Raw genomic sequence first — 16,604 nt, forward strand, 5'->3', positions numbered from 1 at the left:
GTGGTCTGACAGATCTCATCCTCATGTTAGAGCTGAGATTAATGCCAAATCAGTGAGAGGTTCCTATGGGTTGAAAAGACAAAGGTGAGTATGGGCTTCTGTTTTATGTTGCCAGGGAAATGGAAGATTGCTTCAGAAGATTTTATTGTTGTATTATTACTTTAGGTAAGGACACAACGTGTGCTTAGACATGGAGTGTGTTTATCTGCCAGCCTTCAATATGAGGCTGGGGGCTCTCTGGAACTGGAGGTGCAGGTCTTCACAAGGAAGGCAGAGCAAGGCCTCACTCAGGGCTGGTCCCACTATGTGCAGCTGGGCACCAGCCCTGTGTATCTGCCTGGGAATGGGAACAGAACTAGGCTGGGGATCAGGATCTGCACAGACTTCAGTTCCTGGGAAGAATGATAGAGGTCTGAAGGAGATTAGGTGATTCCTACAGGGTACAGGAACAAAAGTATCAGGTTTCACACTGTCCTCTAGCTGTTTCCCATCTTTGCTAGACTTGCTACAAAAGAGGGGATGGAAAAGAGCTATTTGTGGTGAATTGGTTTGGGAAGAAAAAAAAAAAGAAAAAAGGTGTTTGCAGTCCTAATCAGAGTTCACTAACTTGAGCCTTTGAAGTAGAAATAAATAACTGGTTTCCATGGAGAGAAGAATGGCTTTTTGAGTAGGCTGATGGAGAGCTGCGTGCTGATATCTTGCCAGAGGAATCTCACAAGAAGGATAATCTAGTCACTAGTAAACCAGTAAATTCAAGAACATGGAAATGTAAGGGGTTTGTGTCAATGCCTGCTTCACCAACAGAATCAATGGAGTGATGCAACTGCAAGATTAGTCTGAAAGCAAAACTACGCCACATGCCTATCATTAGTATTTTGGAGTTTCTTGGGGGTACAGACAAAATCCATTCAGTATCTCTTAAGAGCTAGACACAAATTGAAACTACTGTGAGGTATTTCACCACCAATGTGGTAGGAAGAAGGACTGCTGCTGGTATAGCTTACTTTGTGATATTTATGTGTTAGACCGCAGAGGAAAGGAGGACAGTATGATGATGCTGTCAGTGGGTTGAAAAAAGGAGGAAGAATATTCATGTGAACTATTAAAAAGAAAAGAATGATGAGTCAAACAGTTTTGATATCAACAGATGGAATACTGTTTATGACTCAAGTCCACAGCTTCATTGCTCATCATCAACAAGCTCTCTTCAGTAATAGGATTGACAGGCATTATGGAGTTAGTGATAAAATTTTTAACTACTGTCAAGCTGCTGTTGTGCAACATCATATAGACTGAATAATAAGCTTTGGCTGTTTTGTGCTTCTCATCCTGATACATCTGCATGATTATGAATCCTATGAATTACAAAAGAGGCTCATGACCACAGTGGAGGGCAAAATCTTTGAAAGTATCTCAGGGTGTGATTTCAGCCAATAGAGGCTGATGTAATATTGTGCTGCTACAGCTGTTCCCATATTCTAACAATCCATTTTTTTCTTCTGCTTGTGGAGTATGTGAGTAATATCAGAAAATTAAAATTCTAACAGGCAGGATTTATATTTTTGCATATCAAATGAGATCATGTTGTTCATACCACAGATGGGTAAAGGTAGCAGATAGAATAAGATGAACAAGGGACTGCCTCTTTCAGCTCTCACTTGATCTTAGATTGGTTTAGGTCAACTGCAAAATGGGGGGAAAAAGCTCCCTGTAGCAATACAAATTACATGGAAAAATAACATTCTTATTCAATAAAAGGAAAAAAAAAAAAAAAAAAAAGGATCTTTAAAAATTCTCTGTACAACTATGTTACTATTTACTAAAATGTTATTTGGGACACCGAAACAACCTATTTCCTGTATTTCCTATTTGCTTTCTCATTTTAATAAAGAACAGAAAGAAACATTACATTGGAGAGAGTGGGGTGGAAAAGAGTGAAAAAAATAATAGCAATACTTAACAGATGATTTTGTTTAGAAGTTTACCCGTTTCTCATAAGATGAAGAGGATCTGGGGTGCAGCACATGCTCCTTGAGAAGTAGAATATACCCTGAAAACAGCAGTACGTTTGGCTAGTAAATTACAGCCCTATTAGAGATAAATTATCTTCATGGGATTCTGAGGGATCAACACTGGAGGCCTTGAAGCATGGCCCAACTTCACTAAACACTTAATGGACTGTTGCTGGAAGGAAAAGAAACGGAATAAGGAAAAGAAAATAATTATTTTAATGACAAAAGTGAATTTATTGGGCTAAAGTTATTGTGAATGATAAGATTAGCATTGCAGATTCACCAATTATGGAAAAAAAAAAAGGGAAGGCTATCTAAAAATGGCTAAAATTGAACATGATGGAGTCTCATCAGGAAAATCATATACTTTTCACATAGATGTAAATTGCTGTAACTTGAAAAGAAAAAAATCAGACACTGACAGTATAAAGAATGAAATTAAATAATTCTTACATTTTGCAGTTGGTCAGTTAACACTTGATATTAAGAGAAAGCAATAGCGACACCAGGAATGTCAGTGCAAAGGAGAAAGAGTGCAGCTGGAAAGAGAATCAAGATATTTGCATGTGTTGTTTTGTAAATCTTTGCCTGTCCTCACACAGGCTGAGACATAAATTAGAAAAGAAAGCATATGGCACTAGCACAGTAAAGCAATAGAACTGAAATGTGTCAGGGTGGGATTTTTAGATCAACTGAGCAATGACTTACCTCAGCTCCCATGGAAGCTAATGGAATCAACTTTAAAAGAGAAGAAATTAAGCCACTGGTGGATATATTCTAAGACTTCCTACTAAAACTAGATTATCTGGGACTTGAACATTCCAATTAAGTTAAGTGTAGAAAGTGGATTTGGTACTAATGATTAAATGAATCATTGAAATATTATTTTTTTCATTCTTACCTTTCTCTTCCCTTTTCCTTATTGTTTTTATTGTTTTTGTTGGGTTTTTTTGTTTGTTTGTTTTTTTAAAATCTGCTTAATTCTTTCCTGCACCTTTCCCTTCCTACTCCTATAGTCTGTCTAGGACATAGCCACATCCTTTTTTAACTTTTCCTCTTATGTTTTTGCTTTAGTTTCTGATAACATTCACATTTGTTCCTGTTTTATTTCAGCTTACTGCATTCATTCCTCCATTTCCCAGTCTACTGATTTTGTTTATGCCAAAGTTTTTTTTTGTGCTTGCGTTTTTCCCCATTACCACTATTCTTTCAATGTGATTTTTAATGGCCACACAGTTCATTAATATTCAGTTTCTCATAGTGATTAGTCAGTCTGCTAACTGTTGTTTTGCAATGGTTGGCAACAGAAGGCATCAAGAAATTCAAATGCAGAAATGCTTGATCTGGTAGCACTGAAGTGTACTGAGACAGCTTACAAAAGCATAGTTAGTATCTGTTAAAAACATACTAACCTTTCCTAGCTGTTTCCTGGCCAAAATAAGTACTATGATATGTCTGATTTTGCTGTCTCTGTGCATTGACAATGTCTATATCTGTGCATAAATGTATATACCACTAAGTGAAATATATTCAATGGCAAGAACTATCTCTTAATAAACAGTCTTCAACAATAAATTAACAGCAAAACACTTGTTGACTGCACACTGCTAATGGTTTGCTTTGTTGCAGAAAAGTGCATAAGGGCAAGTTTTGAGCATTTACATTAGCTATTTGACACTTTGTCAATAGAAATGCTAACTTATCAGAGCTGCTGCCAAAGACAAATCTTTTCAACCAGGACAGCAGAGGCATTCATAGGAGCCCTTCTTTACTAAAAACAATAGTGTAGATGGAAAAACACGCTTTCAGTCAGCTGGCAAAAAACTGTAGTAAAATTCAACTTAATTTAACGTTCTGTAGCTGAAAAAAAAAAAAAAAAACATATCTTCAGGTAAATTATTTATTTTTGCTCTCCTTGTTTTCATTAGTTGATGAGATGACTGTGTGCTTTCTTCTGATCTGTAGTTGTTTATCAGAAATAAAATGTAAACTAAAGTGAGTTCAAAAACACATTAATGTGGGAATTTATCCAAAATCTCATTAATACATGTATATATTTCGCAAGGTTTTGGACATCATATCTGGGGATCTTGGTGTTCTTCTATCTGTGTTGTTTGAATTAAAGTCAAGGGCTGAGCCTCTTCTCTGGACTACTAGCAAAAGAAAAAGTCAGTGATTGACAATATTTTGATTCCTTGCTCCAAAGATCATTCCTGAAAAACAGACCTTGATCGCAAATTTGGATACTGTCTTTCAAACACATTGTAGGAAGCTTAAATAAATTTAGTGCTGGTGAACTGAGAGTTATATACACAGTAATGTTTCAGGTAACTGAAGCATTTCTGTCTATGGACTCAAAATACTGTGTAACCTCTGTCACTTTCCTGTTGCAGCTTCCAGAGCTAAACTCAGTATGATCAACACTATGTCAAAAATTCGAGGACAGGAAAAGGGACCGGGTTACCCTCAGGCTGAAGCCTTGCTGGCAGATGCAATGCTGAAATTTGGCCGAGAACTTGGAGAAGAATGCAACTTCGGTAATTTGATTACTTCTCTTTCCATTACACCAAAATAAAAATGATAATAATATTACATGTAATTTTCATCATTAAAGCCTTATGGTTTCATAAAGGAAGAAATTATGCAAGAAACTCATGTTCTGCTCCATCAGACTTCTCTTTTGAGGTTGGTCTAGGTCCGCTGACATTATGTGGAATATTTTCTTACAGATGAAAATCAAATTGTTTCCACTTAGGACCATACTGAAGCTTTAGGTTTTGCTGTAGATTATGCTACAGGGACTATATTGTGATGGAGAATATATATGTTCAGAAATTGTATTACTGTCTGTGAATTGCAGATGTTTGTACATCACAGGCAAAAACGTATAGGTGGTGACTAATTTGAAGAATAATGTTTTGTAACAGATAATTTTCTATATCAGACAGTGTTGTTATCTATTGTAGTTTTCATGAAAATAAATAGGAGGCATTACATTCAGTGTGACCTATGTTTTTTGTCCTCAGACAAAAAAATTATTACAGGTGAAGAATTAAGGCTAATAGATTATTCTAGCCTTTTTTTCCTGGCTCTCTTCAATATACTAAAGCACTAGTTACCAGTTCTGTCCTACCTGCAAAGTTCTTCCCCTTCCACAAGCTTCAAGTGAGTTTACAGCTGCCTGAGTGAGACATGTTATACCAAGATTTTATATTGTGTTCATCCACAGTAGGGGTCAAAGTAGAAGAGGTAACATTTCCAGCAGATTCCCTTATCACTCTGTCATAATTTCACAGGCTTCTCTCTTGCTATTTTTATTTATCAACACTCAGAACTCTCAAAAAGGATCTTGAAAATTCTATTATTTCCTATTTGAATCTTCATAGTATGTTGTTTCCAGCTTAAAGACATCTACAATAGAAAAGGCACTTTCTTGATTGTTGACTAGAAGCTGGCTACCTTTGCAGATGTGGGCTTATTTGTACTAAAGATTACTTAATTGTTTTGTTTTAATTGGTTGCCTCTTACTTGCTAATTTTCAAATACATCCTTAAAGGGAAAATGAAAAACTAATAGAATTTAGTTTGTGCAAATTGCTCTACATTCCCCAATGATTACAACAGCATGCAGCAAAATACATATAGGAATTATTTTTACGTTCTTAACCAATCACTGATATTATAAATGTTTGTCACTTTTCATTCAGATCTGGCAGGCTCTTTAGTTTTGCTGAGCATCCCTGGCATCCATCCCCTGCTTGGGAAACAAAGCTCCTCCTGATTCCTTGCATTTTTAAGTTTTCAGTCCCTTAGTATTCTTTGAAAGTAGACTTTCCTCCACCAACTTACATCTCAAATCAGGAGAGTCTGAGAGGACCTCAGACTGCTAATTCTTACTGTCTCTTATGAACTTTTCTAAGTGTATAAACTTGAGAGTTTCATCAAATTAATCTTTCATCAAATAAAAAGAAAACAGTGGTCAGCTATTTTCACATTTGAAATTGACAACATTTTAACTGATACAAGTAGGAAAATTTTGACTTGCGTTAATACTATTTTTATATGAAACCTAATGTTGAGACCATACTGGAGAAAATAAAGGTGATTATTTTCCAAAGCTTTCTTCAATACAGCAACGAATGAATGCACAAAGAGATGTGTGTGGAGGCAGACTGTATGCAACACGAATTTTCAAGTTCAGCTGTGTCACAAAGCATAAGTTCTGGGGGCTGTACAAGTGTAAAATACTTGTTACCCTTTCACATGGTGCATCATACTCTGTTTCTTTCACTTGAAGGTGAAAATGGAGTGCTAACTGTATCCGTGAGTCAGTTTTGTGCATGGGAACCAAGTTATTTTAAGATTAAGTGGATGTCTTTTTTCAGGACCAGCACTTGCAGATGTCGGAGAAGCAATGAAAGAGCTTTCTGAGGTCAAAGACTCTTTAGATATGGAAGTTAAACAAAACTTCATTGACCCACTTCAGAATCTCCATGACAAAGATCTGAGAGAAATACAGGTATTGCCATCAATGTGGCATTTTCATAATGCCAACTTTACAAATATGTATAAATATGTATATATATATATATACAGGCTTATATTTACATTGTGTGTATATATACAAAATCTGTTAGTCATGTACTTTAAATGAACTCTTAGATTTACAAATGATCTCACTTAGTCTCTTTTTCTTTGAATAGTACTTTTCACATCTGTCTCTCTTTTTAGAATCAGATAGACCAAAATTGTAACTTTTTGGGAATAGCATAACCTTGGTGGGCATTAACACAGTACTGTATCTGAAAATACGTTTCACTTACTAATTACTTGAAGAGATGTTTGCATTCAGTTTTCTAGTGTATAATAAGCAGATATTGTATTTTGATAGTTGCCTCTAGACTGGCACTATTTTCTTCTGTGTAAAAATTGTGCCCAAAATATTCCCAGGAATTTGGAGCACAACTGCATGAATTGTGTGGTTCATAGTCCAAGGATCACCCAGCATCTATACACAGAAAAATCTCATTGGACAAATTCTTGTATGTACACAGGCTAATTTTATAATAGTGAATGTACAAGTGCTTCCTAATTCAGCAAATGCTTATCTATATAAATAACTATTCTGAGATCAACAATTCTTTCACATGGTTACATATACAAAGAACAAAGATGTCTTAGGCAGTCTGATACAGTTTACAAAACTGATGAAGTTAATCGTCATAAATGACAAATTGATTTTTTTTGACAAGACCTTAAATATTCTGGCTAGCAACATTACTCTTTGGCCAGCGTGGCATGGCAACTGCTAAATGGAATGTCAAGAGTAATCTGTCAATTCCTTAACCAGAAAATTTTCAATAAAAGATAGCATTAAGATACTTTGATGATCTCATGAAAGTGATTAAAAGTGTATTCCATGTTGTTTTGCTCATGAAAGTGTCTCACAAACCAAGGAGAGTTTATATCATCATCATAGTATCATAGTATTGTGCGAGTTGGAAGGGACCTTAGAGATCATCGAGTCCAACTCCCAGGTTTCGAGCCCTCTGTGTAGCGAAGTGGCACTTCTACCCCTGCGCCACAGGGGGGATTCGAACCCGGGCCCTCCAGTGCCGCAGGCAGCAGCTTAAACCACTGCGCCACTGGGGGCACACCATATGTCAGAAGCTCTCATATTTTTAATTAAAGTATCAACAGTATTTATTCATTGTATGTGGCCTGTTTTAGTGCTTAACAGATTTCATAATTGGACACCAGTGCATCTTTCGAGAGATGTAAAACCAGCTCATTGTTATGCTTTTCCTGTCTCAGGAAAGGATGACGTACAGCAAACAGCACGTATTTGTAAACGTGCATGGTGTATCAGTTAAATTACAGAGAGCCCCTGGTAGATAAAAGCAAGGGAAGTTGGGAAACACTTTTTATTCTTATTTATTCTTTTGTGTTTTTGTTTTTCAGCATCACCTGAAGAAAATGGAGGGTCGACGTCTGGATTTTGATTACAAGAAGAAAAGACAGGGCAAGCTCCCTGATGAAGAGCTTCGCCAAGCTCTGGAGAAATTTGATGAATCAAAAGAAATTGCTGAGTCAAGCATGTTCAACCTTCTGGAGATGGATGTGAGATACCTCTTGTTTATGCTCTGAGCTGAATCTTAGAATGGAAGTGTGCTGTTTCAGCAGTGAAGGCAATTTGAAGCAGTCTAAATCCTCTAATTCTGTGATGCCATAGATTCTAATAACCTCAAAATAAGAAAGCACTTCCTAACTTCATTGCACTCTGTGAGAGGTTCAGAAGCTATATTAACATACAGAATGCACATGCGAGACTGATTTAATAGGTATTTGATAGGTAAGCGATAAAGAAGATAAATCCCCTATAACACCATTGTGCTTCCTAATCAAACAGTATTATTTAGAAAGACAAAATATCTTCCTTCTTAGAATGACATAAATGTAAATAATGGTTTTTACTTAGCTGCAGTTGTGGAGTTTAATCTGAGGCTTTTGTTCAAATATGTATGCTGCTGATAAGACTTGTAAAGATCAGAGATCATAAATGCACAACCCTCATGATCTCTGCCCTCATCATGTGCAATAACAAATAGGAAACCCAGACTTAATATAACTGCTGAATCCTGACTCTAAGGTTTGGGATTTTATATCTATCAGGTTTTTAAATTCTCTCTTTATAAGTAATGTAATCATAAAATAAAACCTTAAAGACCATCCAGTTACGAGCTCCATGCTGTGGGCAGTTTCCACTCACCAGATCGCACTGCCTGGGACCCCATCCAACCAGAACTTGAATGCCTCCAGGGATGGTGGAACCACAGTTTCTCTGACAACCTGTTCCAATGCCTTACCACTTCTATAGTGAAAAATTTCTTCCTAGGATCTTATCTAAACCTATCATCTTTCAGCTTAAAAGTGTTCCCCTTTGCCTAGTCGCTATCAAACTGTAAACAATTTCTCTCCATAGTTCTTGTAAGCTCCCTTTACTGAAATACCACAGTGAGGTTTCCTGTGGGCCTTCTCTTCTTTAGGCTGAACAGCCTCTTCTCCTTTGGCCTTTCTTCATTGGAGAGGTGCTCCCCTCCCAAGAGTTTTCGCTGATTTGTTCTTTGTGAAGTAGAATGCTGTCTGTCTTCACTAAAAATATCCTATATCCAAGCATGCATTGCAAATCACTGTTTTGGCCTACTCCACAGGCCAGAATACAAAACAAGCATGTCTCTGATCTGTATGGTTCTGTGCCCCTCAAAGATACCAAAGGAAGTTGCAGTGGGGAAGGTGTATTATGCTTAAAATTTTAGTCTCATTTTGGCTTTCTAAGTGAAAGTATTTTGTAATTGAGCAGATCTGTAGGCTGTTGTTCGTGCAGATAGACACTAGAGATGATCCATGGAGAAGAGCTTTGATCATCAGACATGGTAATGCATAAAGCTGATCTGTGACTATTCATGAACTACAAGGAGAACTAAAATTTCTAGAGAAAAAAGTAAAGCTTCCTTTGCAGTTTCAATGTGACAGTGTTTGTTTTCTATTGCTGATGTGTAATGATGTGACCTAAGATACATTTTCATGTAAATTGTCAGATTGAACAAGTGAGCCAGCTTTCTGCTCTTGTACAAGCCCAATTGGAGTACCACAAGCAGGCCACGCAAATCCTTCAGCGAGTTACTTCTAAGCTGGAAGACAGGTAATGCTCTTTTTCTTAGTTTATTGAACTGGCTTTTATGCACTGTGGAGGCAGAAAATCTATGAATAGAATGCAAAATTTTGGTTTTTTTTTTGAATGTGTTAGTTGTATGTATGAAAAAAAACCAACAACTATCTGAGTAGGTAACTGCAAATTGAAATTTATGTATTTTGAAATGCAAATACTTCTGAGTATGACTGAATGAGGTCTGAGCTGAAGGCAGAATCTCAGTTCACTAAGGCTATTAATTGAACTTAATTGATTACTTGTATTTAGATGCACTGGATGCCAGCTGTACATATAACTTTGTTTTCCTTTCCATTCCTATGTTAATTCTGAAGTGGTCCTTTCAGAAATGTTAATGACTGCTAGGAAAAGAGTACATTCTGTTCCACCTGAAGGGGATCTCCCAGTAAAGTGTTATTGCCACCTTGTTAAATAATCAGCTTTTTTTTTTTTTTTTTTTTTTTTTTTTTTTTTTTTTTTTCAATCAAATCGCTCTTGATATGAGACTTAAGTGAGTTTACCTCTACCATCCACTAAACTAGGAATGCTGAATTGATGTATCTTTTAAATCTTCTTCTTTTTTTGTTTTTGTTTTGTTTTGCTTTGCTTTGCTTTGTTTCTGTCAGCACAAAGTAGATTGTATGTCCTTGTGATGAGGAAAGTTAACATTTTGTAAAAGTTCACCAGTATCCTCCACATCCTTCAAGGAAACATAATGTAGATTCCTCATGTTTCTGAAGGGCTACTCCTAAAAGCTAGCCATGATTCCCAATGTTCGTATTCTATATGAAGGCCACACTTTGGTTGCAGATAGTTCTTTGCTGTTTTCTGTCACTTCTGTACACGTTGTTTCTGGTGCTACTGGATCTGCTGGTATTTATTTTCTCAGAGTATGTAGTCTGTAAGCCTGATCCAGTTTTAACTCTTGAAGTTTCATTGAGATTAGGAGTGGATAGTCTGCTCCTGGCTACAGTTTATAAGCCTGTCCGAGGAGCTAACAGCGATTTCCTACACTTCCAAATGAAGGGTGCAATTCACCTCTGTACAGAAATGTTGAAAAGTTCTCAGGTGTATGTTCTTTTGTAGTCCATAAGTTATGCCACAGAGTGATGATGTCTTTCTTCACAATAGATTTCTCATGCTAAGTCAATTTAGAGAATTATTTGCCCTTTTGAAACTTCTGCTAAATGGTCACTATTATTTGTTATATCTGCACTTTGAATGGAGAAGTCTTGACTTAGGTATTCTTACCTGCATGATCTTAGAAACAGATTTGGAAGTCGTTCTGCATAAATTGCTAGAATTCTATCTAGCCAAGAATCTGAAAAGATTCTCTTTGCTAGAAAGAATGTTGCATAACATTTTTATCCTGAGAGTCAGGAAAACTGGAGTTGTGTGTCTCTATGAAGCAAGTATTCCCAGTTACACATGAAAAAGTCTGCAGCAAAAGTCAATATGTTCTCACACAGTCTCCTCATAAAATGACAAGGGTTGGCATTAAACTGCTGAATAATTAAGGATTGACAGCAATAGCAGCAAAATAACTAGCGTCAGTCAAGCTAAAAATCTATTAGAGCTATTCCCTAAGCATTGCTAGATCATATCACAAGGTTTCCTTTATTAGGAGCTCTTGTTATTGTTAAGAGGATCTTGGCCAAAATGCTAATTCTTTGAGGAAAAGAAAGATGAGTAAATTAATGGCAGAGTCATGTCAGGTGATAATTTATTATAATTTAAATGAATGTGTTAAATAACAATTACTTCAAGTGCCAAAACTTGTTTAGAGTGGCTGATTGACAAAGATTAAGTTTTAGCCTTGGAAATGTTGTTTGGTGCATCTCATCTGTTCGAGGAAGTAAGCCTTGACATTTGACTAATTTCATGCTTTGACAGAATAAAAGAGGCATCATCTCAGCCCAAAAGAGAATACCAGCCCAAACCTCGTATGAGCCTGGATTTCACAACTGGTGGTGACAATACCCAGCACAATGGAGGAATATCCCATGCCACAACTCCAAAACCAGCAGGTAACAGCAGTAGCAGTGAGAGAAGATTTTTAAAAAGGCCAATGGTTAGATATTAATGAAATATCATATTAGAAAGCTTTCCATTTCAAACTATACCAAAGCAGTTCTGATGGCGCTCTAATCCTCAGTTGTTTCACGGGAATGGGAAGGTTTTCTTTGGAAAGCTTGGACAAAAATTCATGAGGTCAGGAGCATATAGGACAGCTTATACAATAGCTGTACCAATGAAGATTTCAAATAAAGACATGGTTTTATTTTCACTGTTGTTTTAAGATATCCTTTTGCTATTTCCCTGAGACACAGGCAAAGCATCTCTGTGCCAGTAAAAGTGGAAGTACATTTTCGCTTTTGCTTCATTTTTTGTGTTTTGTAAACTGATAAAAATTAGATCCCAAACTGGTAGTAGTTATTCTTTTAAGTGTAGGCTTGCACATAGTTTAGATCTTTTAGTATTCTCAATTGGCAGAAGTTGGTAACTATCTTCTAATACAGTTTAGCTGCCTAGATTTAGATGCTGTCAGAGGACTGTCATCGCCATATGAAATACACTAGAAACAGTAAAATCTATATGAAGTAAAAAGTTAAAGAGGATAGCATAACTGCTGAGATTTTAAAATGTTATTTCTTTCTGTTTCTTATCCATAGGTGCTCACATGGATCAGCCATGCTGCCGAGCTCTGTATGACTTCGAACCAGAAAATGAAGGAGAGCTGGGATTTAAAGAGGGTGATATCATTACCCTCACTAACCAGATTGATGAAAACTGGTATGAAGGGATGCTTCATGGCCAGTCAGGTTTTTTCCCCATCAACTATGTCGATATTCTAGTTCCTTTACCCAATTAAGATAGCTGATCCACCACCTCTGTTCCAGATAGTAATGTCAGTACCACTGCTTTCAAAATGCTGCTTCTTACACCTTACAAGTGCAAACTGCAGTGGTTAGAATCGTCAAGTCCCACTGAGCATCTTTGGTTTATGTGTTGTCATACTACGTAGTGGTGATGCGTGGTATCTTCTGAGCCAACACAGTGTGGGTTAGATCACTTGGCCACACTAGCCTCGTGGTAACCAGCGTACTGCTGAGATGATGTTGGGAAGATGATGGCAAGCCAAACAGGTGACTCATGGTGAAATAGCAGGAAGTGAAGGTGGTATTGGGAAGATAATGCCTATCACCACTGTATTACTTTTCAGTCTTAGTTCTTTGTAAAAAGAGGGAAACGTTCTTGCCATTCCATCTTTCCCTTCCTGATGATACAGTTCACACAAGTCTAACCATGACTAACAAGAACTGTATCTTCTGACCAAAATGGCTTGCTATTCTCACAGAGACAGTATAAATGTAGACTCTCTGGTTTCTCAGAAAGTGAACGACTGTACTGTGTGCCCTTCTGGTCTCTGCTCATTTTTGTATTTTTGATTGTTATTGAAAGACCTATTTCCATCTATAGGTAAACTTAGAACCATAAAAAGGGGATTCCTATAGTAAAAAGCTTGAACCACAAACTACATGAATTTGCCCTTCAGAAACTTTGAGCATGCTCAATAAAATGCCAGTAGAAGGGCAAGATGGGGGATAAAACTGTTATTAGTGTTAACTGTTTCTTGTCAAGGTTTGGCACAAAATCATGCTGCTTAAGCACCAGATAGTCTTTGTAAACTCATTCACTGTGGAGGAAAACCAACCAAATACAATCTTCCCTGCTTTTATTTCTGTCTACCATGTGTTCTTCGAACATCATTTGTGTGTATTCTGCCCTCAATGAGGACTAAATAAAACTTAATTCTTTTTGTGTTGAGCAATTAAAGACATGTGGCTGTATATGCAAAAACATTTCCCCATATGTTTAGTTCACTCTTTTTTTTCCTCCTTACTGCACTTGGTGTGTACAGTGCTGTGCCTAGCTTCTCAGCCTTCTTTCAGATGCAAAAGTTCTGTTAGTTTAGTAATCCAGAGTTCTATTTATCTATACTATAGAGACTCTCTTTCAGAGGTTTAATGTGCTGCTTTGAACGTGCCACTTCAGTACTGGATGATGTGAAATGATGACAATTCCCTTCTGCTTAATATATAAACTGTATCATGGAATATTGATATTTCAAATAAATGCTGAGAGAATAACTGGAATAATTTTGTGAATTATTATTTTATTGTTTAAAAATCTCTTGTGCTAACAAGAATTTTGTTTCAGAAAAAGTGTTTCTCAAGCCTGACTTGAAAATGTGAAAAAAATAGATTTTTGTATTATTGCATTGCTTCTCTGAATTGAAACCCATATATGTAAAATGATCTTCATAAATAGGGTAGGCTGAACATCAAGCACATAAGGTTAATGTCATTATGACCAGCATGCAATCTTGTGGAGACAGGATACTTCCTACTCAAGTATGCTGGGTTTTAAAAAAATACCAAGTAATGCTTGGACTTACTTGTAACAGTATTTTGAGGGTTTTATGTTAGAGTTACATAGAGTTTATATTCTTTGTTGTACAGAGATGACCATGGGTTAGCCTTGGGAAAGAACCAGACACCTACCCAATGGCTTGCTCTTGGTCCCTTCTCAGTGGGCTGGGAGGAAAAATGGGAAGAGAAAGCTTGTGAGCCAAGATAAATACAGAGAGATAATTTGCTTGTTGCCATCACTGACAAAGTGACTATATGGGGTTTATGTGCCAAGGTTTTGGTAGCGGGGGAGCTGCAGGGGTGGCTTCTGTGAGAAGAGTCCAGAAACTGCCCTATATTAGATAAGAACCAGTTCTAGCTGTCTAGAAAACTCACTGCTGACCAGTGAGAGACACTCTTGTGCCTCTGGGAGAGCATATAAGAAATGGAGAAAAATGCTGTGCAGCAGCAGCAATTTTGTGAAGGATGGGGAAACGTGTTATGGAACCCCGCTGAAGCAGTACTTGGATTGTTGCAGCCTTTGGGAAGCCCATGTGAGATCAGTTTGGGAAGTACAGCATCCCATGGTGGAAGTCCACATGGAGCAGCGCCAGAGTGACCATGGATGAGCAACAGAGATCTAGTGTTCTGATCTGACTGCAGCTTCCATTGCCAGTTCCACCTGAACTTCAGAGGAGAAGGAGGTAGAATAGGATGAATGGGGGGACATTTTTTTTTTTCTTTAGATTTCTTTTAGTTCTCACTTCTCTAGGTTATTAGTGATAGGCAGTTAATTACATTAGTCTCCCTAGTCCGTTTTACCAGTAACAGTAATTGTTGAGTGATCTCCCTGTCCTTATCTTGACCCTTGAGCCCTTTTCCATTTTATTTTTTCTCTTTCTTATTGCTCATTGGGAATGAGAGAGTTTAACTGGTAATATTCCTTTTAGACATGCCAGCTTGACAGCATTACTTGACATTTCCCTTTGTTGAAACCTGTTAATTTTCTATTGGCCAGTTTCTCCAGCCTGCATAGGCCCTTCTAGCTGGATGCAGAGTCCTTTGGTACATTAGGCACTCTTCACGACATTGTATCACCAGCGAAGTCATAGAGGTTGCACTCTGCCTAATTGCCCAGACCACTAGGGAAGATGTTGAACATACTTGGACCTAATTTTGACTGCTAGGGTATATCACTTCTGGCTGGCCTTCTGCTGGTCTTTGTGCCATTGATTCATAACAGGGTAGGTCCAGTCATTCGGCCAGTTTTCAGATCCACATATATTAACAGTTTATCCATGAGGATGCTAAATTGCAGACGTATGACTGAGAAAGGTTAGAAAATAATAAATTACACATATATCTGTAGCACTTGTCTATATATGTATAGCTGAATGTACTCTGCAGAAGTGCTTAATTGGGGATTTCTTAAATATTACAAATGACATCTATTTCTTAAATATTACATCCGACATCTATTTTCATGATAGTTTTTTGGAAAAAAAAAAAAAAAATCATAGAATCAAAGAAAAAATCAGATTTGGAGAGTTATCTAGGAGGCTAGCCCAACCTCCTGCTCTGAAGTTGTTTGATTAGTTCATACAGGGCCATGTCCAGTTAAGTCCTGAACATCTCAAAGTTGCAGCTGTGGATTCTCCAAACTTTTTTTCCTGTTACAGATAGGCAGAGCATTATTAGTATCGACTGAAATTAATGAAGTCACAGAACTGTAACTGCTATATGCTATGCATCAAAATACTTGTATGTTCACAGGCCTTTATTGCTTGCTTCCAAAGTTTAGTGAGGTGAAGACTAGTAATGACTCTGTGCAATGGTTAGAGCTACAGTGCTTGACAACATGAAGTACTTGAAGGACATTGAGGTATTTAATGGTGGAAATGACAATACACAACTTGCATGATCACACTGAGTTAATTGCATTAGGAAAATTCCACAAATGCTTTGGCTAGATTTCAAGGATTTAATACCTGTTTTAAGTGCCTGTATATTAACTTTGGTTTCTCAAAGTGCCCATTGAGTTTCCACTTAACCTGGTGGTGATAACAGGTTTTGTTTGTAAAGTTCCTCAATTGCCTGAATTTCTTACCCAGAAACCTTGACAAAACCCAGCTCTTTGCAACTGACAAGCAATCTGACGATATCACAGTATTGCAAGCAGAATTCAGTCCAACTTACAGCCTTTTTTTAATTTTAATTTTAATTTTAACTTTTATTTTATTTACATCAAGGCCTCTTGGATGATTTGATCTTAAACACTCTTAGCAAATTTATAGCACTAAGTAGCTGGATCCCAGTCAGACATTTTGTATCTCCTTCTGCCTGTACCTTCACTCTGCTGGTAGAAAGCTCCAGAGCTAGAGCTATCCTCTCTTATTACTAAGTTTTCATCTGACACTGGGGAAAAAAACATTTTCTAAACTGCTGGACTGATACAGCAGTGTATTCTATAAGT

The 16,604-nt window shown here is 37.1% G+C and overlaps 1 protein-coding gene across 2 annotated transcripts in view; it reads left to right on the forward strand.

Annotated features, from left to right (window-relative positions):
• The window catches only part of SH3GL2 (SH3 domain containing GRB2 like 2, endophilin A1), an 80,913-nt gene extending 67,043 nt beyond the window's left edge, over nucleotides 1-13,870 (forward strand). For both annotated transcript variants that reach the window (XM_072360253.1, XM_072360252.1), the window contains exons 4-9: nucleotides 4,406-4,549; nucleotides 6,397-6,530; nucleotides 7,973-8,131; nucleotides 9,610-9,713; nucleotides 11,613-11,746; nucleotides 12,392-13,870. In XM_072360253.1, the coding sequence (XP_072216354.1) occupies nucleotides 4,406-4,549; nucleotides 6,397-6,530; nucleotides 7,973-8,131; nucleotides 9,610-9,713; nucleotides 11,613-11,746; nucleotides 12,392-12,591 (875 nt within the window). In that variant the 3' untranslated portion in view covers nucleotides 12,592-13,870. The remainder of the gene's footprint in view (nucleotides 1-4,405; nucleotides 4,550-6,396; nucleotides 6,531-7,972; nucleotides 8,132-9,609; nucleotides 9,714-11,612; nucleotides 11,747-12,391) is intronic.
• Nucleotides 13,871-16,604: the final 2,734 nt, after the last annotated feature.

The sequence above is a fragment of the Excalfactoria chinensis genome, chromosome Z (genome assembly GCF_039878825.1).
Source record: "Excalfactoria chinensis isolate bCotChi1 chromosome Z, bCotChi1.hap2, whole genome shotgun sequence".
NCBI lineage: Eukaryota > Metazoa > Chordata > Aves > Galliformes > Phasianidae > Excalfactoria > Excalfactoria chinensis.